Source organism: Alligator sinensis, unplaced genomic scaffold (assembly GCF_000455745.1).
Source record: "Alligator sinensis unplaced genomic scaffold, ASM45574v1 scaffold1046_1, whole genome shotgun sequence".
Classification (NCBI taxonomy): Eukaryota; Metazoa; Chordata; order Crocodylia; family Alligatoridae; genus Alligator; species Alligator sinensis.
The window spans coordinates 504,109-528,089 of NW_005842174.1; the positions used below are offsets into that span (position 1 = coordinate 504,109).

The window sequence follows — 23,981 nt, forward strand, 5'->3', positions numbered from 1 at the left end:
AGCATCGCCCTGCCGAGCCGCGAGCCCCCGCGCTTGTCTTTCTGCTTAGTAAGCGGCTCTGCCCTCTCCCTCCCGGGCATCGCAGCCGGCCGCGGTGGGGGGCTTTGTGCGCGCACAAAGTTGGGCGGCTGGGACCCTGCCCTGCCCTGCCCTGCCCTGGGGCAGAAGTTGCTGGGGGGCAGCGGGAGTTTTGGGGGCCCGGCTGCATGGGGGGAGTTGAGTGCCAAGTGGGGTTGCTCCCTCAAGAGACTCCCCTGCAGCCACAAACCTCTCCCCGGCTCGCAGCATCAGGCCTCCAGGTCCAGGAGCGCTGTTGTCCGCCGTGGAGAATCGCTCCTCATTCCCAGCCTTTCTGCCCGTTGTCCTCCGGGTCTTGCCCCTCCGCCGTGCGGTCACCCTGCTTGTTTGCATCCCGCAGGCACACACTGGGGATCTTACAGTGAGACCCACTTGCAAGCCTGGCTTTTCGGAAGAAGACTACACCGCCTCGGTTTCCCCGAACATCGCGGAAGGGCAGAAGTTACTCAAAGGTAAGTGGAAGCAAAAATGCTGTCTGCGCTCTCTCTTTTGGGGGGGAAGGGGGCAGTAGTGCTGCTGGTGCTGCAGGTGCGAGTCGCTGTCGGATGCTGCTGGTAGGAGGCTGGATCGTGAAGAATAGGGTGAATTACAGATGAATCATTCGGAGTCCCCGTATTGTCTGCTTCAGGTGAATGATTTGAATGTCGTACGTGAGGTCGTCCTTTTTGGCGTTTTAATTCCCCACTCTTCGCTCCCCGCCGCACCTGTCTGTAGGAAGTCGACTTTTGATTTTTTTTTTTTTTTGGTTTTTTTTTTTCCGGGGAGTATATTTTTTTTTTTTTATGGGGGAAATTCAAAGAGCCTTAAATTGATCCCCTGCTTTGAGATGCATGATAAAGCAGACGTTGTTGCTGGAAATGTGGTAAACAAGCCTACAGACATTCTGTTCACAAATGTGGCATTCATTTTCATTACTGCCCCACTGACAACATGAAAACACAGGCACGAAGAAACTACCAATTAGCTTTATAGTAATTGCAGGCTTATAACCACTTTTGTGATGGCAAACTCTGAGACATCTTCATAATCCAAATTACAATAGATTATCCTGTGCATTGATCTGCCTCCCTTTCAAGTTGAAAATAATTAAACTTTACATTTGCATGACACAGGGAACGTAGCCGTGGCTTATGCCTATGAGATTTAAAAAAACAAAAAAACCCACCCCAAAATGGGACACCTCTGTATTCTGTGGCTAATCTCTAACAGATGCTCCAGCAGGTTTTGAAGCACAATACACTGAGAAGGCTGAGCAGCATGTCCAGCTTCGATACTGAGCGGATTGGAAACCTCTCAAGTTTCCTTTCTCGCTGTTGTGGCCCTCTTTCCGGAGGTGGGATCTCTGCTTTCACATGTGCACACACATCTACCCCAGGGCTAACGCTAGCTCCATCCCTTGGATTCACTAGTCGGAGGCTGAAGGATGTTGCTGTTCCCTTTCTGGCTCCAGCAGCATCCACAACTGGGCATTTTCTCTCTCTCTGAGCTGGCAGGCAGTTTTGTTTGTGAGCCCAGTTGTCTTAGTTCTGCTGCTCAGAAATTCTCCTGGCTGACCCTAGCATCAATTAGCAGATATTTGAAACTGTAGCAGTATTTTTAATGCGGAGCGTAACTGTACAGTCCTCTGACATTAGACAAATCCAGAAATATAAGGAGACGCAAAGTTGGAGAAACGCTTCCCATTGTTTGCATACTTAATGTTGTTTTCTTCTACTTCCCGATCTGGAAGACTTTGCAGATCAGGCTGTGAGTTGAGTTATTTAGTCTTTCTGCTGTTCACCACTGGGAACTAATTTTGATTTACTGTGTTTTCTGCCTTTCATCTGACTAGACAATAAGGTCATTAATCCACTCTTTTGGAGGAGTATGTATGGCAATTTGGTGTTAATAAATTGTGCTGCATGTTGTGTAGGTGGACGGTGGGGATGGAGCAGAAGGTCTGTTTAGACGAGTGAAAAGTCATTGCCAATCAAGGCAACACGTAGCTATTGCTTCATTTCAGTAGCAGCTGATCATCTCCTTCCAATATATGTGAAATCATATGAGCTTAGCAGTCAAGTTCATCTGAATAGAAAGATGGATTTAATGCACACTGTTTTTTTTTTTAATGCTCGAGTCCAGTTATGCTGCTGTTGCATTCATTGATTTTTATTTTATTTTTTGAGCAGAACTAGCCTTCAGTTTACACAGACACGTACGACATTTATGAAATGTATGCTATATAACATTGTTATTAGTTATGCAGAGCATTTGTCAACTGAAGCAGAAAGAAAAAAAAAGTGCAAATATTGTGTTTGCTAATACTTAGTGTCTTCTTTACACCTTTGGAATTGTACACTCAAATACATGCTGCTGTTTATCATAGAGACACAAATATATCTAATTAATTTGTACAATGACAGGAAAAAAATCTGCCACAACATTCCACTTTGCGCTGTGTTGTTCTTTATATATACACACTAGCATGCAAAATTGGTAGTTTTCCAGTTTTGATTTTAATTTTGCTTCCCAACACTTGATATATCTGAACACACAAAATGTTTATCTCTTTCTTCCATCTGGGTGAAGTATTGTACCATAGTTCAGACCAAAAATGAGTTCAGATTGCTTATATTAGCATGTTTGATGGATTGACATATGTACTGTTTCACACTATCTAACCACGCAGAGCTTTGCTGCCAGCTACCACCATCTTGTTCATCAGTATTCAGCAATTCTGCTTTAGGCCAAATGGGACTGTTTGTGTGAGAGAGACATGTAGGATGTGGCCTGTCAATTTTTTTAATGTTTTCTGGTGGATTCAGAAGAAAAAATGATTTTCTCATTACAGCTATTCTCACAAGTGTGCAGTGGACCAGCACAAGACTTTGTGCTACGCAGCCCCACTTTGCCCTGGGTAGTACGTTGTCATAGCTCCACTTGCTCCCCTCCTCCAATTTATATCGGTTGAAAATTAGTTCTTAAGGGACCTTGTCCTTATAGGAGCTCAGTTAAGAGATGAATTTCCACCAGTCTTCACAAGTTTCACAATTACTAAATTAACTGTGTTCTGCATTACTTAAGTCTGTGATGATGAATACAGCATTTCCGCACTACACTTCATAATACCTGGCCCACAAATATATAGAGCATCGTGAATATATCAAAATAACGATGCTCGTGGAAATCCTGATCCGAGTCAAGTTAAACAGATAATGACTGCTTATCATTGAGTTATTCCAATGGAAATAGCTTAGCTTTAATTTGACAACAAAAGCTTTCACAGAGTCATTGTTTTATTATAAGTATGCCATAAGCTATTAACTACTACTTTGTGGTTCATCTTATTTGCCTGAGTCAGCTCTGTAACATCCTCAAAACATACAGATTCCAGCAGGAGCTATTTGTTACACAGTAATTAACTTTGTGTATGATAAATGGATGGAAGAAATGTCATGGCATTTTGTTTTATGTATAAATGAAAAGCATTTGCATTCTAAAAATTTCGCGATAATTAGACTTAAAATAGTTATCCCCAATAGGGCTGCAGATACCATGGATTGCACGCCATTGCAACGTTGTAGCTTAATGGTGAGGTATTAGCTCAGCTGATTTGTGGAGGCTGTGGTTCATTTAGAAATGCCTCTCCTGGCGCTCTTATTATGCATTATTGGGATGCAATGGTATATATTTTGGTCTGTTTTTGTTTTCTGGATAATAAATGTACAGTCTTGATCACTGATGCATGGTAATGCCTAAAATAGGATGGTTAAACTCCCTTTCCTTAGGCTAAAACTGAACAATCTGAAGGCTGCAGTGAGCAGGAGACAATTACTGTGCGGGTATCTTTTTCTCCGCTTTGTTAATAATTAATGCTAACTTAAACTGGTGAGAGGAGCTATCCTGTGGGGGTGGGCAGCAGTGAGATGCACTACTGCACTGGAGACTGAGTTCGGGAACCGTTCCAGGGATTTGATCCCTGGATCAAGGTACCTTGAGCTAATATCTTAAGGTGCCTTGAGCTAATAGCCCGGGCCTCTTATGGGTAGAGCTGCAGGGCACTATAGATTTGTGCCCATCACAATTTAAGGGGACTTGCCAAAGAAGATTAAAATACAGGGCTGGTGCCTTTTATGTGTTTCTTTATAAAGGTCATAAAGGTTGCCTTGCTTTAAAAGATCTTGGGTTTTACATTAAAAATGCAGGTCTTGGCAGCACTGTGCTGGCTTTGTGATGACTGGGGAACTATTTAAATGATGACATCACAGCTCTGCTCGAACCAGATTCCTTTACAGCCTGTGTGTCCCTGGAAGCTGAACACCTCCCGGCAGGGCAATAAGCCATGTACCTAGTGCCTGTCACGTGCGGTTCACCCAAGAGTCGAGAGACCCGAAGTTTAGCAGTTGCGAGTGAAGGAGGCTCTGAGTTAGATTGCTTTATTCAACTGCAACGGCTTCATTGTCTGAGCTCAGAATCTGCACCTGTGCTGATACAGTTGTAGCAGTAACTACCCCTCTTGGGCAGTCTGGTTGAAAGCTTAGGTTTGGCTTTGGCATGGATCCATGCCCTCTCCCCAGTTCACCTGGGGAAATTAAGGTCAAAGTGTGTGTGTGTGTGTGTGTGTGTGTGTGTGTGTGTGTGTGTGCGCGCGCGCGCGCACGCGCGTGTGCATACACAGGGCGGGGGGCATCCAGGTATTGCAGGGCCAGCTCCGAGTCGGAGGCACGATTGCAGCACTTGCTTACAGCGCTGGCTTTTCATTTCTCAGCGGACAGGTGCCACAGGATCGCAACGTGTTCTCTGATGCCCAGAGATCCCTTAACTCACAACCTGACGCTGCTTTCGGCTTTTGTGACTTGACTAAGGCTACTCTACTTTTGCCTAAGTCCTTTTTGATTAGTTTCTTTTTTAAATCTCTCTCTATCAGTCGCATCTAGCTTCTGCCGGAGAAATAATAAAAGAGATAAGGATGGCAGCTCTTGTATTCCGCAGACCCTGAAATGTTTAACATTTAAAGGACTCGGCTTCATACCGAGTCCCTAGGCCATAACCCTCCTGTTCTGAAGGGCTCGGATTAATTACTTTTTATCACAGGCAATTTTAAGAATCTGCCTGCTGCTGAAAAGAAACTACAAACATGTCATCCTGGAGGCATTTAAAGCAGTGACTTCTTCTGATTCTCTTTGCATTGAGGTCAACTTTTTTTCTTCTTTCCTTTTGTTTTTTTTTTAAAGGAGAGGACTTTGAACCCTGTTTTAAATAATGACAGCTGTTTAGCTGTGGCTTTTAGTCACCCAGGAATGTGTTATACTGAGGGGGGGGAAATCTCATGCATGTAGCATCTCCAGAACCACTCGTGGCATGTGAAATAATTCATGTGTGATTTGTGCTGTTATGTGGCTTAGACCTGTAAAGCTTAGTGAGGGAGAAGAGTTCAGCCCCACTTGTAGTCCCTGGAGGCATCCTACCTGGGGAAATGTGCTGAAGGGCAGGCTGCACTTAGTGGGGTGAGAGGCAGCTTCTGCATCACCTTTCCAGAAATGCAGGGTGTATTCCTCTTTCTCTCCCATTCCCCTTGCTGGTGTAAAACAGCATCTCTTTGCATTGCATCCAGAAAGCATCATCACAACTGTTGTTGCCCCTTCAGGGTTGGGGAGATACCCAGCTCTTCAGCGCTAGACACGGTGCACTTACATGTGGGCTCATTCCTGCAAAACCAGCCCCAGTTAGACCTGAGTTGGTCAACTTGTGGTAGCAAGCAGCATGCCCAGTAATGGTGCTTGCAAGATCAAGTGTACCATTTTATGCGACTTGGTAAAACTCCACTTTTTGGATGGCTTAAGGAGTTACTCTTTATCAAGGAAGGAAACTTCTCTTATAGGCCTGATTTTGCACCGTTGAATGCAATGGGGGCTTCCACAATGACTTAATAGCAGTGGGCTCCATCTGCATATGTGGGAAACTGAGTTTTTTGGTGTAGAAGAAGCTCTATAAGAAAACGTTGAACGGTTCGGTTCGGTTTAGTGTGTACCTGGGTCATGTGTCCTTAGTATCCGAGTATCAAAAATTGTCACTGGATAACTGCAGTTTCTGGGTGGTTTGTTTTGCTTTTCTCCTAATGCACATTTTTATTATCATAAGGTTATTGGAAAGTATTTCAAGATGATGAATTTGCTGGCTAATTTTATGTAGATCAAAATACTTTTTGATAAAAAAGGGAAACTGCCTGCCAAGATTGTTCTAGTAGGTAAATGATACTTGCCTAACTTCTGAAGAGCAGTCATTTAAATGCAGAGGACCAAAATTTTGCTCTCCTTTGCCACTCGAGTCCGACCATAACCCAAGGCAGAACTTGTCTCCCAGGGTAAAAAAAACATATCAAATTTAATCAAGAGCATGCGGCATTTCCTTTTTTTAAATAGAATAGAAGGAAAACATCTGTTTTTCTCAAAATATTTGTTAGTAATACCGGCTGCTTTATTTCCTTCAGCAGAATCTGTCCCAAGTGAATTCCTCTGCAGTGCATAAAACTGTTAGTTGAGCAAAATTTCTTTCTGCTACAGGCTTTAAAGTTTTTTTTTTTTCTTGCTTATAATAAAAAATAGAGCTGGATTCCTGACCCCTGCTTTATTTATTTATTTTTAATTACAAGTGCGCAGAAGGAGAGAGGGAAGCAAATGTTCTGGCATATGGGCTGCACAGTCATTATAAATGGAGACTTTCAGCCACTCTTGCTGCTCTGTCTCACCAACACATCTCGTAACCCCAGGACGCTGGTTCTTGGCTTGCCAGCCTGTTTTCATTCTCATCCTCTTTTCCCTTCTGGTACAAAATGTTTAATTATTTCTGCATTGCCTTCACCTGTCTTCTGCTTCTGCTCCTGCTTGCCACCACTTGGTAACAAGTAGAGCCAACAGCAGTGAGCGCTGCGTACAGCAGCTAGGCCACAGCATAGCAAACCGAGGGTGGCATGGCCTACTGCCTCTGAATGTTTCCACTACAATACTAGTTACTATTCAGGATACACAGGAGGGATGTATATGTGGGATACCTAGGAAGCAGAAAAATAAAAATATAAAACCTCCCCACTTGATATCAAGAACCAGTCTGTACGCTAAATTACATGGTACCTGGAACACTGCAGGCTATTATAAATCAGAATAGTCAGCCAGGCTATTATAAATCAGAATTGTGGAGCAGTTTATAGATAAATCATATCAACTGCTTGTAGCTTAAACTTTTCCATGCTCAGTTTTAGACTAGTAACAATCCAGTCCTTGTATACCTCCTTTTTTTTTCTTCCTTGGAAATAATTACAAATGTAGCAGTTACTCAAAGATAAAAAGCCAGCCTTCCAGAGATTATCGCATGCAAAACTGTGCATCAGTGAACTCCGTCGATCCATTTGTGCCACGGAAAGACACCATAAAGGCAGGTCGATGGTGGTGTTTATTTTGCTTCATTTCTTTTCTTCCTCGAGAGCAATATAATCTGGGATTCTTGGCATATGAAGCAAAATCACCAAGACATATAGTAGCATTTGCTTTAATTGAAAAGCAAATGCTACTAAAATCTTGGTTTAGCAATTCTGAGCTTGTACAGATATATTTAAAAAAGTAGAAAAAAATCCAACAAGTGGCTACACTTAAATCAGCACTGATTTAAAGTATAACGTTTGACAGACTATTCGTCCTTGAATGGTCAAATTACTCATGAATTCAATAAATGGATGAAATCGTTGTAAATATGTTGAATCTAAGTCTCACGCCAGTGAAACTCGCTCATGGTAGCACGCGTCGGTTCAAACTCTAAATCACTATCGTTGTTATCGGCAGTCCTTTGATATGAGGGTGTCATTGTGATCAGCAGTCCTTTGATATTTCCAGTAAATGCGGAAGCCATCGGTGAGTCTAGATGAGTGAGGAGACCGATCTGCATGTTTGACTGCAGGCATGATGGCTAGATCCAAGGGAGGAAGGAGTAGATTCAGGTGACGTTGGGTCACAACTCTTTCCATTTGTCTCTCTCATCTCTATGCCTCCCTAGTGAGGTGAGCTTACTTTAAATGATTTATGCCTTGTACCTCACAGCGCCATTTGGGGAAGATTCAGTCTCCGAGGTATTGATGTCCAACATCACATTTCTTCAGGTTGAGGTTTCTTCAGATGTCCTGTTCAATGGAATGGGTGACACATAAACATGGCTTCAATGCTGGTGCTGTTTGCTTGAGCCAGAATAGTAGTGTTCATTTTTTCTGTCCTTCTGATTGATGTGGATGATTTTCCAAACACATCACTGATAGTGATGTCCAGGGCTTTAAGGAGTTTCCAGTATGATGTCCACATTACAAAGTCATACAACATGGTAGGGATGACAAGAGCCTGGTAGATGAAAAATTTGGTTTGGGTCCTCATGTTATGATCATCGAAGATGGATATAATTTCAGAGACGTCCAAAGGGAGCATTAGCAAAATTTATCCAGTGTTAAATATTGCTGTCTTTTGGGGAAAGGTAGCTACCCAAGTAGGGGAAATGATCAGCATTCTCCAAGGACTGTCCTCCAGTTGTAATATGTGGAGAAGCAGCTGGCTGGTTCAGGGCGGGTTGGTAAAGTATGTGGTTTTCGTGAGGTTGACAGTGAGCCCAAGCATTTCATATGGTTCACAGAAGCAGTCAAGAGCGACCTGGAGCTCATCAGTTGAGTGGACACACATGACACAATCATCAGCACGTTGACAATCAGTAATGGAGGTGTTGGTTAACTTCAATTTGAAATGTAACTGGTTATTTTTATTTTATTTTTTTGTAAAGATTCCTGTCCATACAGTACTGCTGACTCCAGACAGAAGTCTGTTAGCAGTGAGGTGCAGAATAGCTGTGATCTAGAAGGAAACGAGTCTTGGTGCAATTGCACATATTTGTTTGACTCCAGTTTAAATAGCAAAGGAGTCTGTTTCCGAACCATTGCTTAAGACCGTTTCTGTTATGTTGTGGAGTATGATCGTGGTAACAGACCTTGTGTGCATGTGTATAATAGACCAGTCCCTATTACCTGGCTGTTCATTGCCATGTGGAATGTTGTGCCGGTTTTGATGATGTTGCCAGACCTAATGCCACATGGCAGTCAGTCCCCTGAAAGGCAGGATGAAATATCCTCATCATGTTTTATTTCTCATGGTGCATGGTCATGCCTCATGGAATATGGGAGCTGTTCCTTGGCAATTGAGCTCTGTGACATTCCACATCTGGGATCAAGACTTCTCCTCCTTTTTATTGTGTCCATGTGCCCATTTATCTACCCCTGTGTTTGCTCTATCTTACTCTAGAAATTCATGGAGGAAGAAGTCCTGATCAATGTTGTCCTTGCTTATGAAGGCATGGGGATTTGGTTTCCTTGAATCGGCCCTTGTGAAATGCATCATCAGAACTGGTGCCACTAGATAGAAGAACTGAATCCATGCCGTTTCTCTTGGATAAAAGTGTGTTTTAAAGAAAACACCTTCACAACAAGACTTACTATCCAACCTCATCCTGTCATTTGTGTATCATATGTCTATACCACAGACTTACCATGCTACCTTCAGACATGCCCTTCAGGTTACATCCTGAATTAAAAGCAGGGTAGTCACACTTGCATTGTGATACGGATGCGGGTGATGCGTCATTTTGGGTAAACCAAAACATTTCCTGTGAGCCAAAAATAACCATTTTGTTTTGCTTAAAAGGAAAAAAAACTTTGATCTGAACCATTTTTCTCCCTGGCCTTCCCCCATGCTCCCCCCATGCTCCCAGTTCAACTGCTTGCCCAACAAGAACATTTTATCCAGGCAGCAGTCTGAACCTTTCACTAGCTCTTGGTTCAAAGTCTACCAGTGGGCTTTGGGTTTGGAAGTTTAACTCCCCTCCTAGCATAAAGGTCGTTTCCCTTCCCTTTACTCCAAGAAAGATACCAGTATCTAAAGATTGGGTTGTCTGGGGAAGCCTACTGTGCTCAGGTGTCCTAGTGGATCCCGGGCTGTGGATAAAAGGCTTCAATTTGGGCTTCTTTTTGTTTGTTTTGTTTTGTTTTCTTGTAAACCCGGTGGATTTCTATTTAGTTTGATAATATAAAAGAGGGAATTGGCTGAGAGCTCATTTTGAACAATGGCTACTCCGCATTCATTCCTCTGATGGACTTCAACTATCCAAACTAACTATATCCCATGAGGAAATGTGAAGACTTAGCTGGAGTTCATGCTAGGTAATATGCCAGTAGGCCTATGTGAAGCAACAAGTATTCAATTTGGCTTCGGATTCGGCCGATTCATAGGGACAGCGATTCGATTTGGTGATTTGAATCACTGTCCCAATTTGATTTGGGACAAATCTCATCTGAATCAAACAGGTGTTGTGGTGGGGTCATGGCAGTGGTGAGCAGGCCCCCCCTCCCCATGGCTCCTCTGCCCAGCCCCAGCTGCCCAGCACACACACACACACACACAAGAAAAAAGCTCCGCACTCACTGGCTGCAGCAGTGGCTATCGGGATCTCGGTAAAGCCCTCTCGCACAGTGCGGGGCAGTGAGGATCACCCACCGCACCTGACACCCACGTGGCAGCTGTTGCATCTCATGGGTGCAGTGCTGCTTGGCAGGGCATACTTAACTGGTTTGGCTCTAACCGATTTATGCAATGTCTGTCCCAGACCCCTTGCTGGTTTAAGTTAAACCAGACTCCCCCAGCATCCTGGCTGGATGGGGCTCTACTCCACAGTAGGGCTGACCCCTCCCCTCTGTTCCCTGGCTGCAGGTCTGGCAGTCTCTGCAGGCATCTGCCTGGTTTCTGCTCCCCCCCTCTCCTCCCCTCCCTACTCTCTGCTAAGCAGGCACTCCCCTCACAGACACCTCTCAGCATTAGCTAGCAGACCACATGCTGGCTACAGTCTGTGCTGTGGCAGACGGGACAAAGGCAGAATCAACAGGTAGCTGGTAATGTCCCTCTGTTGTTTCTTAATGGGGTGATAAACACTGAGTTGGGGGTGATAAACATTCCCTGTTGGGCTGCTCAGGAGTGTCGGGGTGGAAACCCTTCCCTAATAAGAGTGTCCTGCCAGGGCCTGGCCATGTCCCCCTCCACTCAGCATTGTGAAAGGAAAGGGAGGGCTGTTCCAGCACCCCCCGGCTTCTAGCCTGAGCCACTGCAGGCATGTGCCTGCATTTCTCAGATGTCTATCTGTCTGAAATACAAAACTCATTTATCCTAGCCAGATGAGACTAATCTGCAAAGATTGAATCAATTCAGGCTCAGGCTTTTTGAATGCCTGTCCCTAGCTTTGGAGTCTGAGCCTTCCTGTTTCTGCTCATCTACTCATGCTCCCTGTGGTGCACTTCAAAGGATCTTGTGGCACCCCAGGGTGCCTTTTTGAGACACCATCTGTATCTTGGTAAAGCTATGTTGGTAAAAAATGGTTTTAATCTTCACCCTGCAGCATTGCAAAACTTTGGTGATTTTCCTGCTTGTTGATGCTGTTTTAGAGATGCTTTAGTATTTATTAAGGACTCATGTGGCCTTGGTACACAAACTGATGCCTGGGTTTAGGCTGACTTAAGATAAGCTTTCAAAGAAATGTAATAATCATGGAATCTGGAAAATCCAATTGCATTTAGACCAAAACATTTTGTTGCCTGATGTTTGAATTATCTCTTTAACCAGAAAGTGCATTTGGGATATAGGAACCCAATTAAATCCTAATGTATCAACTTGCATTTGTAACACAAGATGGACATATTAATTTATTTGTTGAATTTACTGAATATTCACTATCTAAGAGCACGGATGCCCTGAATGGCTCAGAGTATTATTTCAGCTCCATAAATTGGTCATTGAGCCTTTAAAATGCCCGTAGACAACCTAAAAACTAATAAAAAATCTTGGCAGTGTAAATGTGCACTTCCTAAAGTGCACAACACTAAATTAATAAGACATACACAGATGCGTAACCCTGAGGGTAGTATTGTGAACAATCATATATGAATAAAGGATCAGCGTACTTTGATTCTACTGAGCCTCTCCTGTAGGGAGAGGCTCACTGGATTAGGATGGTGTTGTATCACTTGCATAAATATATAAAACCCCCAAGGGGATGTACTGTATGTGACAGTTGGTGTCCTAAACAGAGCTCAGGTGAGAAGAATGGAGCAATGCTAAGTATTTCCAGTTGCAGCCATACTGTGAGTGAGGTGCTCCAGACTGAATATATGGGGCATTATGTAATATTAAAATGGGCATCAAACAATTCCACTAACATACACAGGCAATGTTTGGCTTTGTCCTGCAATGCTCTTTCAAAGGGAAATGCTGGAGCAGAACTACTGAGAAAGCAGACCTTCAGAGGAGGGCTACACCGCTGCATTGCCACAGCTGGAACTGGGAGACATTGTGCCTCCTGGGACTCCATCCCAGATAAGTGCTGAGAGCATACGCCTTGGTACGCAGTTGTAGAAGACCCAACACAACGGGGATCCCATTCTGGGTGGCTTATAGGTAGTACTGAGATGTCAGTGTTCAAGAACAAAAAAAAAGAGCAGTTGTGTAAGAGGCATAATTCTGCCAGCTGGTTGTGCGGTGATGGGGGTACAGGGGGATTTTGTGTACGAGGCTGGCTCTGTTGGCTCTACACCCTTTTTCCTGAATGAGGAACACGGAGGAAAGCTTTTGGGGAGGAGGGGAACCGGGGGAAAGAATAGATTTGACTTCTGTATGGGGATGTGACAGGGACAGGTGTGTAGGCCAGGCCCCTTTGTACCTTTGCACACCATTCAGGTGTGCATGCGTAGAGCTATGGGAATGTGGTGACATACCCCTCCAGCTCTTTGGAGACCAGTTACCCCTGCCTGCTCATTCTTTTTCTCTCTTCTCTCCGTCTTATGCTGCCCGTGCAGTTAGCGCAGGCTGGGCATTGGACCTCCCCTGACTTCCAGATGGGTCGTTTCAGCATCCAGCATTATTCTGACCAATGCAGTTCCCTGCTCAGCTGCCTGCAATTCTGTATGGCAGGGTTTTTGGATGACCGTCTCTGGGTTTATCTTCATGGGTCCCTTTGCTGAAGTGCCCTGGTTTTTCCTGTTGTCCATTTGAGGTTAGGAAGACACTTGCTCAGATTGTAGGCTTGGGTTTTCACCCTGTTCTGCCCCCTTCCACCACCCTCGCCTTTCTCAAATTGCTAGCAAGGATATTTGTATGGGAGGACCTGGTACTAATTCCAACAGCCATTGACAGGGTGCAGGATTAAATGAAAGCCACTGCAGTGAGTTGACTCTGTGTGTGTGTGTGTGTGTGTGTGTGTGTGTGTGTGTGTGTGTGTGTGTGTGTGTGTGTGTGTGTGTGTGTGTGTGTGTGTGTGTGTGTGTATTCAAAGTGTGAGGTTTTCTTTGTCATGCCCTTAACCCCACAGAGGAGGAGTGGTAGCTGGGGAGTTTGCCAGTGCCTAAGCGTATAGAGGGTAGGGGTGAGATGAAGAGAAACTCCTCTCCAAACGCTGTGGAGCTTTGCTGGCATGGCTTTTGCCCTCCATTGGAGCAGGCAGTGGCAGCCTTGCTAGTTCTCAACCCAACTCTGTATATACAGACCTCCCCAAATCCATGCCCATGTTGAAACATCGCCCTTCTGTGCCCATGCTTCGCTTGCCCTTGTGTCTGGAGTCAGGGGCTGATTGAAGCAGTTGGGGGGGGGATACTCCCCCGGGTGATGAGATCTGACTCTGGAGCATCTCGCTTGTTTGGGGGGAAGGAAAGAATTGAGCTATTCCTCTGCCAAACAGGACATTATATACATAATATCCCTTCTCCTATGAAAAATGCTTCCCTAGGGAATCAGGAAATGTCATAATTCCAGGGTCTGCATGTCTCATTACTTGTCTTTTCAGGAGCCTAATTTTTGCTGGCTGGTTGCTTAGCTCCCTGGAAAACAGAAGGTTTACACAATTACACATAAAAGGCAACGGTTACACTTGTCTCCAGAAAGCTTAATTTTTTTTGTGTGCCTTCATTATTAGGGTGAATTATTCTTTTATTTCTTTCCCTTTCCATCGAGCTCTAGACATTTTTCTTTTTCGGTTGAATCCACATCCCTCTTCACTCTTTTGGCTGGGTCACAAGCCAAAGACTGGGTGAATGGCGAAGAAAACAGTACCTAATTTCTTTTGCTGTGTATGAGTGGTTGGTGCGATTGGGTGGTGGGGGTTGGGTTTTTTTGCAAGTCGAGGTTGGGTTTTGTTTTGCGTTTTGATGTAGCAGTGAAATCCTTGCTCCCTGAAGGGTGGTTTCTGCTGAAAATGAGCAGAATCAACCAAGTATATCCTGATGGACTGTCCAGACTGCCACAGGAAGCTGAAGCAGAGAGAGGTTTAATTGATTCCATTTAAAATGAGATGTTTGTTTAAATACAGTGAATTTCTGAGACTTCACAAATGACTCTTTATAGCTGTCTTTAAAACCATCTGTAAAATGTGACATTACAGAACGTGAATTTTTCATATTGGTTTCTTTTATGGGTGGCACGTGGGAAAGGAGTTTAAAAGGATGGGTGCTGCACACCAGGACCCTCGGGGTGCTCCCTTCTTCCAGCGTGAGTTGGACCTCTTCATGGCTAACAACATGCATAGACAGGGGTTATTCTCAGTGGCATTTTGGAGATCGATTCAACCATACTCCTGCTGGTAGATGTCAGCCTAGCTGTGTGGCCGCTTCTCTGGGTTACAACCTGGACTAGTGTGGCCCCATCTCTGAGACTGCTCTGTGTATGGGGAGATGTCCATATCCATAGAGTCACTGTGCAAAGAGCCATCCCAAGCCATTGCTCCCCACTCTCCTGTGGGGTTTTGTGCACTTTGACTTAGCCTGCAAAATACAGGCAGCAACCTCTAAATATCGACTGCTTCCAGCTGGAGTCTTGTTGGACCTTGCACCAAGGCATAGGGCAGAGCAAGGAAAGCCCAAGTGTCAGTGCTTTTCGTGGGTGCTGCTCTCTGCTCCGAATCAGGATTCCAGTGATGCTCTAGGATAGTATAAGTGGTGTCACGCCAGACGTGGTCTTTTTGGGTGAGTTGCAAAACAGAGGTTCACACCCATGATGATAATCTAAGAATCCGTTACATTTTTAGAAGAGTAGATACAGTAACGTGCATGTCCTGCCAAAGTCCCATGGCAGCAAATGCATTTTACCTAAGTACCCTCTTCACGTTCAGTAAGATTTGATGCTGTCCCTTTCTGCCCTAAACTGCAGCATACTGATGCTGTGAGATGGCTTGAGGAGTACCAGAGGTGCTGGCTTGACTTTAGCAATGGTGTTGCAAGTTCTGTTGTGCAAAAAATCCCTCCCCCCCACTTTTTTGTCTCAGAAAGCATGTTTGTAATGCAAAGTTATGTTTTTGCCCCTAATCAGTGCTGCTCCATGTTCAAGATGAAAGAATGCAGCACTTAGGAGATTTACTTTGCGCGTGCACGTTACGTGTGTAATAATGACCACTGCGATCAGACGTCGACCAACCTACTGCATCTCTGTGCTTCTGGAAAGAACCTAGATGGGTGAAGTGCAGTAAAGCTCAAAGGCAGGCACAGATCTGCCCCAGATGTTGTGTTTTAAGCAAAGAGAGGCTTTAAAAAAACATGACATATCTATTTATCTGTTTCAAGCAGGCAGGCTCATCGATGCATGCAAAGAGCTAGGTTGCATGCTCAAAAATGTTCATTTTTGGTATATGTCAATTAAATGCACCCTCCCCCCATTGAATATAGAGCCTAGGTGGGATAACATTTAATGCCTCTAGAATTTCAGAAGCCTTTAAAGAGAATTTTTAAAATTGTATTCACTGGTTATAAGAGAGCCAGATACTTGCATGCATGTTCTCCAGCTTATCTGCTAAGAACTTAAAAAAGGGATACTAGTACTAATGGTCTGTCTTTGGCATACGGGTACCCACTAACTGGGCTGAGATCAATGATATTTCATAGACTAGCGAAGAGCCGCAAGGTGATAAAGACTTTGTCCCACTTGGCTCAACTCCGGAGGAATCCGATTCCCATTTTTCTCCCCCCTGGCAATGCATCCGACTCCCTTCCTGCCATTGTTATGGAAGCGCTGGCTATTGCACTTAGAAAAAAAAGGAAAATAAAAATCGAGCAACACATGGCATTTGTTGGTCCCAGTGATGATGCCTGAATATGGATAGCATCTGTGCTGATGATTTTTCATTATATATAACCAGCTTGGATGAAAGAATTCATTAAGAACATTTCAAGGGATTATTTTCTTTGGTGTATGAGTGGAATCTATTGCAGCGTTTCAGCGTTCACACAGAAATATGTTCCTTCAGGCTTTAACATCCGAGGAATAGCTATGCTTTTTGCCACCTCCTTGCATTTTGTTTTTAAATCATCATCTGGAAACTGGAACTTGCTGTATATAGGATCCAAATGGTATCCAAAGGCGGCGGCTGCTGCTTAAAGCTGCTTTCCCGATTAGCTGGACAGTTATCCTACCTAACGTGCATTACAGATCACAAGTGGCTTCTCCCCCTTCCTTGTGTCTACCTTGCCCAGTACCCTCGCAAACGCTGAAGCTCTTGAAGCCACAAAATGTTGCCCAACTATGGGGCAAAACTGCAATCTGGATAAAAACCAACAGCAGAAATTCCAGGGCTGTATTCTCAGCTGCTGTAAGGCAGTGTTGGTCCTAAAACCAGTGGGGCTGTGCTGATTTGCATCCGCTGAGTATCTACCTCCTGATGTTCTTGCTGGTCTTCTCTCTTACCTAATAGTTGCTCTGCATTAAGTTGGCATTGCACACAAAGCTTCCCCTTTAGTTACTGATAGAAGGTGGCACTGCTGATTCAGCACAGCAGAGGCCATTCTCCCGATTTCTTTGTGAGCTAGATTAAATTACCCTGCAGGATGGATTGGAGCCATGGGCCATAGTTTTACAGTCTTGTAATACAGTACGAGCTCGTGGAACCCGGGCCTGTCAATCTACATGTTTGTAAAGCTTCCCTGTTTTATTGCAGATGATTTATTTGTAGATTTGTCCGTCTCACTTAAAGCGTAACACTCAGCACTATTGAAAATATTTTGATTGTCTAGTCAGTACATAATACAATGATGTTTTATTAATTGAATAAGGGAATATAATAGGGATATGGTTAGCATGAGATCTCCACGGGGAAGTCTCTCTTTATGATAGCCTTATCTCTCGATCTGCCTTTTGGAAATGATAGATGAATAAATTATGAATGTGGATAGTTAATGGAAACTGCCACGTAGTGTTATGAGTCCTGACATGTGAAGTGCGACAGCAATATGAATGAGGTCCTTAGCAAAGATTGCGTGATAGCCCCCAATATGTTTTGTTAGCCAAGAAATAAAGTCAACGACGTTTTGGGAGCCCGTTTGTCCACGCGGCTTTGAAAATCTCTGTATTTCTTTTTTTTGTCCAATCGGGCCAGGTCTGAATTGAACCTAGATGAAGAAAACGTTTGGGCGCACTTGCTGCAAGATCGTTAGGGACCTTCCTAATTCCCAGTGAAAGAAAACAATTTTGCAGCATGGTCACGACTCAACGAGCCGATTTTTCGTGGTGGCCCTGCCCCTCAGTGCTGATTGGTGGAGAGGCCCCCGGAGGAGGAGGGACGAGAGGGTGGCCGCCACCTTGATTCCTGGCTGCCCTTCGTGCAGCTCCATACCTCAGTGCTGATTGGCAGAGAGCCACGAGAAGACCGCTACCGACTGCTACCCTTTATGCCATCCCACCGGCCACTGCTTTCCCGTCCTGGGCAGGTTGCAGGGCCAGGCCGCAAAGGCGGAGAGAGCTGCTGGCTCCTACTGAGGAGCCAGCCTTTCCTTTTTGTTAAGTGTTTTTCCTTTGGTTGATTTCCTGGGAAATCGCTGCCATTGTCATTTTTTTTCATGGAGATCACAGACTTTGCCCTTTTTTTTTTAGTTTCCATGAAAATCGTGAAACCACGATTTAAGCAGGCCCCCATAGATCATAGTTAGTTAAAGAGTAGCGGGACCGTTGACAGCCCTTGAAAACAGTGGGTGCACTGATGAGCACTAGTTGCATGGATTTTAAAGGTGTAGTGGGCTTCGTTTCTTACCCTGATACGTGTTTTCATGATTGGAATTCGGAACAAAATACCTGTACAGCTCGGTTAATATGGATGCTGCTGGGATCTGCTTTTACGTCCCACCTCGATTCCCCATCTCTCTGGAACATCCTGGTGAACCGGGAGAAAAACGCAGTGAGAAGATGCCAACGTGGAGGTGGGAGGCTACTACTGAAAGGTAAACCTGGCCTACTTCAAGCATGAAAGGGGAGTCGAAGTAGGTGCTGCATAATCCATGTGTTCAAATGAAGTGGAAACCAGGCTTAAGGAATATTTGCAATAGACTGAAGCTGGTAACTTTATCCCCCCCCCCCAAGCATGAGCATCTAATCACATTATTTCCTCACTTTAAAGGCCTTTATCAGGAAGACAGACACCCCTTGAGTTGCCTTATTGCTTTTCAGCTTTATCAGTGTGGTAAGAAAAAAAATATATATTTTTTTTTTTTTATTCCCCCCACCTGCCTCAAATACAAAGCTGGACACATTTTTACAATTAAAGTATTATCAGGTCAGAACATTTTTCATTGCAATAATCCCTTGTGTGCAAGCAGAAATGTGGTTCATGTTGATGGCTTCAGTTCCAAAACAAAAGTGGACAGATCGCGGAGCCGATTCGTAACCGTTTGTGCCGTTTTCTAAGAGCTAGTTCCAGTCTACCAGTATCGGCTAGTATAGCTGAGCAAAAGGTTTTGTCTGTTTATTTCTGAATGCATAGCACTGTTAATCGGCATTTCATTCTCCCAGTAGAAGGTGGCTCTAACTTCAATCTGGCAAGTTATTTGATTTCTGAGTTTGCTGCTGCTTTTTTTTTAATGATGTGGTTGGATTTTGGGTAAGTGTGGTCTTCTAGCCTGACATACAGGGTTTGCAGCCTGTATTTGTCCCTGACGGTTGGTTCATTATTCAGGCGCAGTGCAGAGCAGCATTACAAGGTTTGTTGAGCTCACTGCAGTTTTGCTATTTAAGTAGAAGGCTAGCATTTTACAATGCTGAAATGATAAGCTATTGCAGAGAAAGTTGCAAAACCAGTCCCTGTCACACAAAGATAAAATAATATTATAACAGCTTGGCTTGTTTCTTATAAATCTGTGTTTCAACAGAAGTTAATTCCATTCTGTTTATATTTTTAAACGATTCAACTCAAATGTAATGCCAACAATGTGTTTATGCTGTTTTCTAAGTATTACAAAAAGCAAAGGAATTGGTAACACACATAGATTGCATAGGCTTTGCACATTTATTTTTAATGATCTTAAAATACATGCAAACTGAACCTTTTGGAATAGATTTGTTAGGAGATACAGGGCAAGTAAGTAGCTGGGTTTTAGTTTTAGTGAAATTCTGGTTAGCGGCAGATAATCCTTGCTTTAATTAAGTTTTTAGGAACTGAGTTTAAGAGTGAGCATTATCACAGCCCAGCAAATAGACGTAGGGAAGTCAGTCCCCTTTCTCTTTTAGGCCAGGTATAGGCATTATTACACTTTTACCATTATAAGTGGTTGGAAACCGGTCTATACCCATAACAGATCAGAAGTTTGTTCACGGACTAGTTTAAAAATGGCAGAACCTGGTGTAAGATTTGCCTTCCCCCCTCAACCAAAAGGTGAATTGTATATTCTGTTCACTCCCCATCTAAACTATGCCTTTTACAGAAAACTGTGCAACTTAGATTGATTCTGCCTGGGGCTTTTTGAATGTCTGTACCTTGCTTTAATGGCGATAGGATCAACTACTCTCTTAGCCTGTTGGGTGCAGTGCAGGGTGCCAAACAGGAGAAGAAAACGGCTGAGAGGAGAATTGCCTGAAAATGGGGACAAAATGAAGAGCAGAAAGTATGTTTTCATTTTGCGCAGGCGTTGGGGCACACTCTTGCCTCCCTGAAGTCAGGTGGAGATTTGCTGTGACTTCTGCAGAAGCACGGCTTGACCCACAATAGGATTACCCACCTCTGTAAAGAGGTTATCAAATTAAATCAAAGAAAATAGATTTGTGTCTAAAAAGAGCTGCTTGGTGAATGTTCCCTGCCTCTGGAGTCCCGTAGTTGGTTAGCAGTGACAATTATTGCTTCCTCGGGTTCAGCGGCATATTTGTTGTTTTATTTATTCAGGATGTTCAAGTCTTTGGAGACATCTTCTTAACCCGAGGCATTAGTGCGTTGCACGCTCACAAATGGGAAGCTGGAAATGAAAGGGTATGCATGGCAAATTACTTGGAGATGTGATGAAATATTAGATTACCCTGAGAGTTGGCCTTTGTTGGTCTCATTTTGCGTTCTTTAAAACCTTGCAACGGGGCCAAATTCTCTTTGCCGTGCTCACCTGAGTACTCTTCCATAGGGTGACTTGCTCGAGTACAATGGGTACAAATTTAAACCTTGTAGTGCGTCTCTGTGTTTCCCTTAATGACTGACTGACTTCAGTTGCTGTAAGTTTTACTTCTTCCAAACTCCTATTAATGTTCTGGGTGACTAGGACATGCAGGATTTGGCCAAGTGAACTCTTTCAGAGGAACTTAATTTACCAGGGCCTGGGTGGAAGACCGCAAGCATTTAAGTCTGTGCTAAAGATCCGTGTTTCTGAATCGGATAGAAAAAAAAATGATATTTTTTTTTCTTCCCCCCATGTAGAAATAAGTGCTTTAGAATATCTGAAACATCCACCAGTATCATTTCACTGCTGAGAATTGGGTAACTGTGTAAAATTATATTGACCTGAGGGGATTGAAATATAGAAGTGGCCATGAGCTTAACTGTGCAGGAATCAAACTGTTTTACTGATAACATTTTATTGATTCATCTCCTCTCCATGTTACAAGTAGCCCGAAGCCTCGCAAAATGAGCTGGCAATGTGGTTTTTTTTGTATTGTGGACATTGCAGTATTGCAGGTCTTCATAGGTATTGAAATTTTATATATGGGCTGAGAGCTCACATAATTATTGTGATTTGTAATGACTGAAACTGCAGATGGGGCTTCCCAGAGGTTTCATTTCAAGCTAGATAACTGGTAATTCCTCTTTTCTGTTTAAGAATCTGTTGTCCTTCCTCGCACTCTGCAGCTGCTGGGGTTTCTCCCTGTGAAAAGTGGAATTGCGTCTCTGATGCTTTTAATGATGATGGGTAGAAAAGATTGAAATTTCCCTAACAAGGCAGCGTTCTAGGCGCAGGACTAATGCATATATTTTAAAGTGGAAATGATTTTTCAGTGTGTGCATGGTCTACAAGGCAGGCTTTGTCCTTTCCTTAAAAGAATGGTAGTTTCTCACCAGCACTTAAAAAAACAAAACAAAACAAAAACCCAAACCCCTTTTTATGACACATCTTTAACGAAAAGAATAGCTTCACAAAAAAACAATGGCAGATTGTGAGTTTAACCTGCATGTGTTGACTAATTACATTCTTTTGAAGGAGCTAATTTGATGTATTTTATTTAATGAAGGCTTACTGAAAATTTTAATGATGTGGGTCTTTTTTTTTCCTGCAGATTGCCATATCGACTCGTGACATATTTTTACACAGGCTTCGTTCTACCATGAACAACAGTAGTTGAAAATGTGAGCACTTGATAAAGTATCATTAAATTAGCTGATTGTAGTTGCAGATGTTCCATTACACTAGTTCACTGTGCTATGAATTGATCGTGTTGTATTTGGTAGTTCTTAAAGTTTACAGTGGTGCTGTCGATTATACTACTTTATCTCAAGTGTTTTATCAACGTGCTGGCAAGCCTGTGCCTTTTAACACTCTGTGGAGGACTACCCTCTGCCTTTATTTTGGGCTTTTTAGATCGTCGACTCATTAAGCGAGGAGATGATGTCGCCTTTTGTGTTTTACACGGTGCCTTGTGCAACGGGGCTCGGACGTAGACTGTGGCCTCTAGGTAACGTAGAAAACAAGAAACACGAGGGAGCCCTTGGAAAGTGATCTTGAATGTGGTGTTGCCCTCCAGGGACTGGTCCCCAGGGAAGATACGGCATTTATTACTGCTAATAGCAAAATGTGATCTCCTTCAGCACTGATCCACAAATGCAGTACAGTTGGCCTGCATTTGTGGATCAAAAGGAGCAAGGGCTCTAATCCTGCTGGCATATTTGCTATGACTGTAGCACAGCCTACTCATGCCATAAGTTTAAAAAGTATGTGGCCTGACAAAACTTTCAGGCAGTTTTCCAGTTAAGGATTTCTTGTGTGAGCATTGGAAGATTGTTTCAATACTAAATCCATTGTGAATGGAATACAGTCAAGGCTAGTACATCTAATTAAATTCCTCTGCCAGTGATGGAGACGCCATCTTCTAGATGAAATACAAAACCACTATTCTGGCCACCAGTCTTGGTTAAAATACGTGGGTTTTTAATAACCATTAATTTAAAATCAAACAATATATGTCTCTCTTTACAAGAATAGAAGTGTTGCCCTGATCATATTTCTAATTTGAGACATTGGTTATCTTTCAGTATATTTGGCTCTAAATACCCATTGAAGTTGCTGCTGCAGTTGGGTGCCTGTTTTATGCCTAAGATATAAATAATCAAATAAATACTGTTATTGTAAGCTGTGGGTCTTGTGTTCTGTAGCTTTAGATAGATCAATAGTTACAAGAGAGCTTAGATGCATTACAGAACAGATGGTAAAAAAAAAAAAATACTTAACCCTAAAATTCAACTCAATGAGACTATGACAAGTCTTACATTTAGAAACATCTGCATGATGAAGGCCTGAAGTAGTCCTTTTGTACCACCTATAAACTTTGTTGAACGTATACATTCAGGTTCTTTAATATGTGACAAATGTGCATGTTCTTCTTCCATCTCCTTTTGCTTCCATCTGTTTTTGCTGGGTGGGGGGGTTGTTTTTAAAAGTAAATACTTATCCTTATTTCTAGCTTATTGCAATTTTCCAGATTTCTGACATAAACCCCTGACACCATTTTTATATTATACAAAACCCCCCCTATTTTATTATAAACAAACCCCATTATGCGTGTATACGTGTGCGCGTGCACACACGCTGTATTCGTTTTTCATTATTTGTATTATGGTGCATGTGCTACGTATCCTATAGACACTGAAGAAAAAGATGATCCATAAACAATTCGAGGTGGGTTTTTTTGTTTTCTTTTGTGGGTTTTTTTGTTTGTTTGTTTTTGTTTTTGGGGTTTTTTTAAGTTAAATATATTGGGCTTTGGCAAACTATTACAGTTTTGGTTTTTGAAACATGCAGGGTTTTTTTCCTGTTTTAAGCCAGTTTTTTTTCATCAGTGAGAAAACAAATCACTTTTCATGGGCAACTGAAAGAAAAAAAAAAATCCCACTGAAAAAGCTTACCATATTTTTAAAAAGCTCTGTCCTTGTAAGGCTTCTGTGTTGACTCGACTGTTGTACAAGTATTGCTTTTCTGGAAAACCGTGTGTGCAGGGGAAATTGCAATGTTAAATGGTGGAGGGGGACCTAGGTAAAGGAGTGCATGGTTAATATTGACAATGAAATTGCAAGGCAGCGACTTGCCTCTGGGAGCAGGCTTTGCATGTTCAAACTTCAGTTTTAAGAATGAAGCATCATCTTGAAATCTGCACAGCTCTCGGTCACGGTGCTCGGCTGTCCGTATAGTTGGCACAAAATTGCACGGGGTTGGACATGTGCATTGTGCTCTATGGCATGTGGTTATGAGATGTTCCTGTCAGGAAGAACTGGCATTTGAAATAAGGGAAGAGAGACAAAAGGTATAAAAAGGCACGTACAGCACTCCACCCCGCACCTCTTCAGAAAGAGCTGAGCTGTGCCACTGCAGG

The 23,981-nt window shown here is 43.3% G+C and overlaps 1 protein-coding gene across 1 annotated transcript in view; it reads left to right on the forward strand.

The window, feature by feature from the left end:
- CDH4 (cadherin 4) overlaps positions 1-23,981 on the forward strand; it is a 759,836-nt gene that overhangs the window by 145,294 nt on the left and 590,561 nt on the right. The window contains exon 5 of the mRNA XM_006025923.3: positions 419-530. Within this exon, the coding sequence (XP_006025985.2) occupies positions 419-530 (112 nt within the window). The remainder of the gene's footprint in view (positions 1-418; positions 531-23,981) is intronic.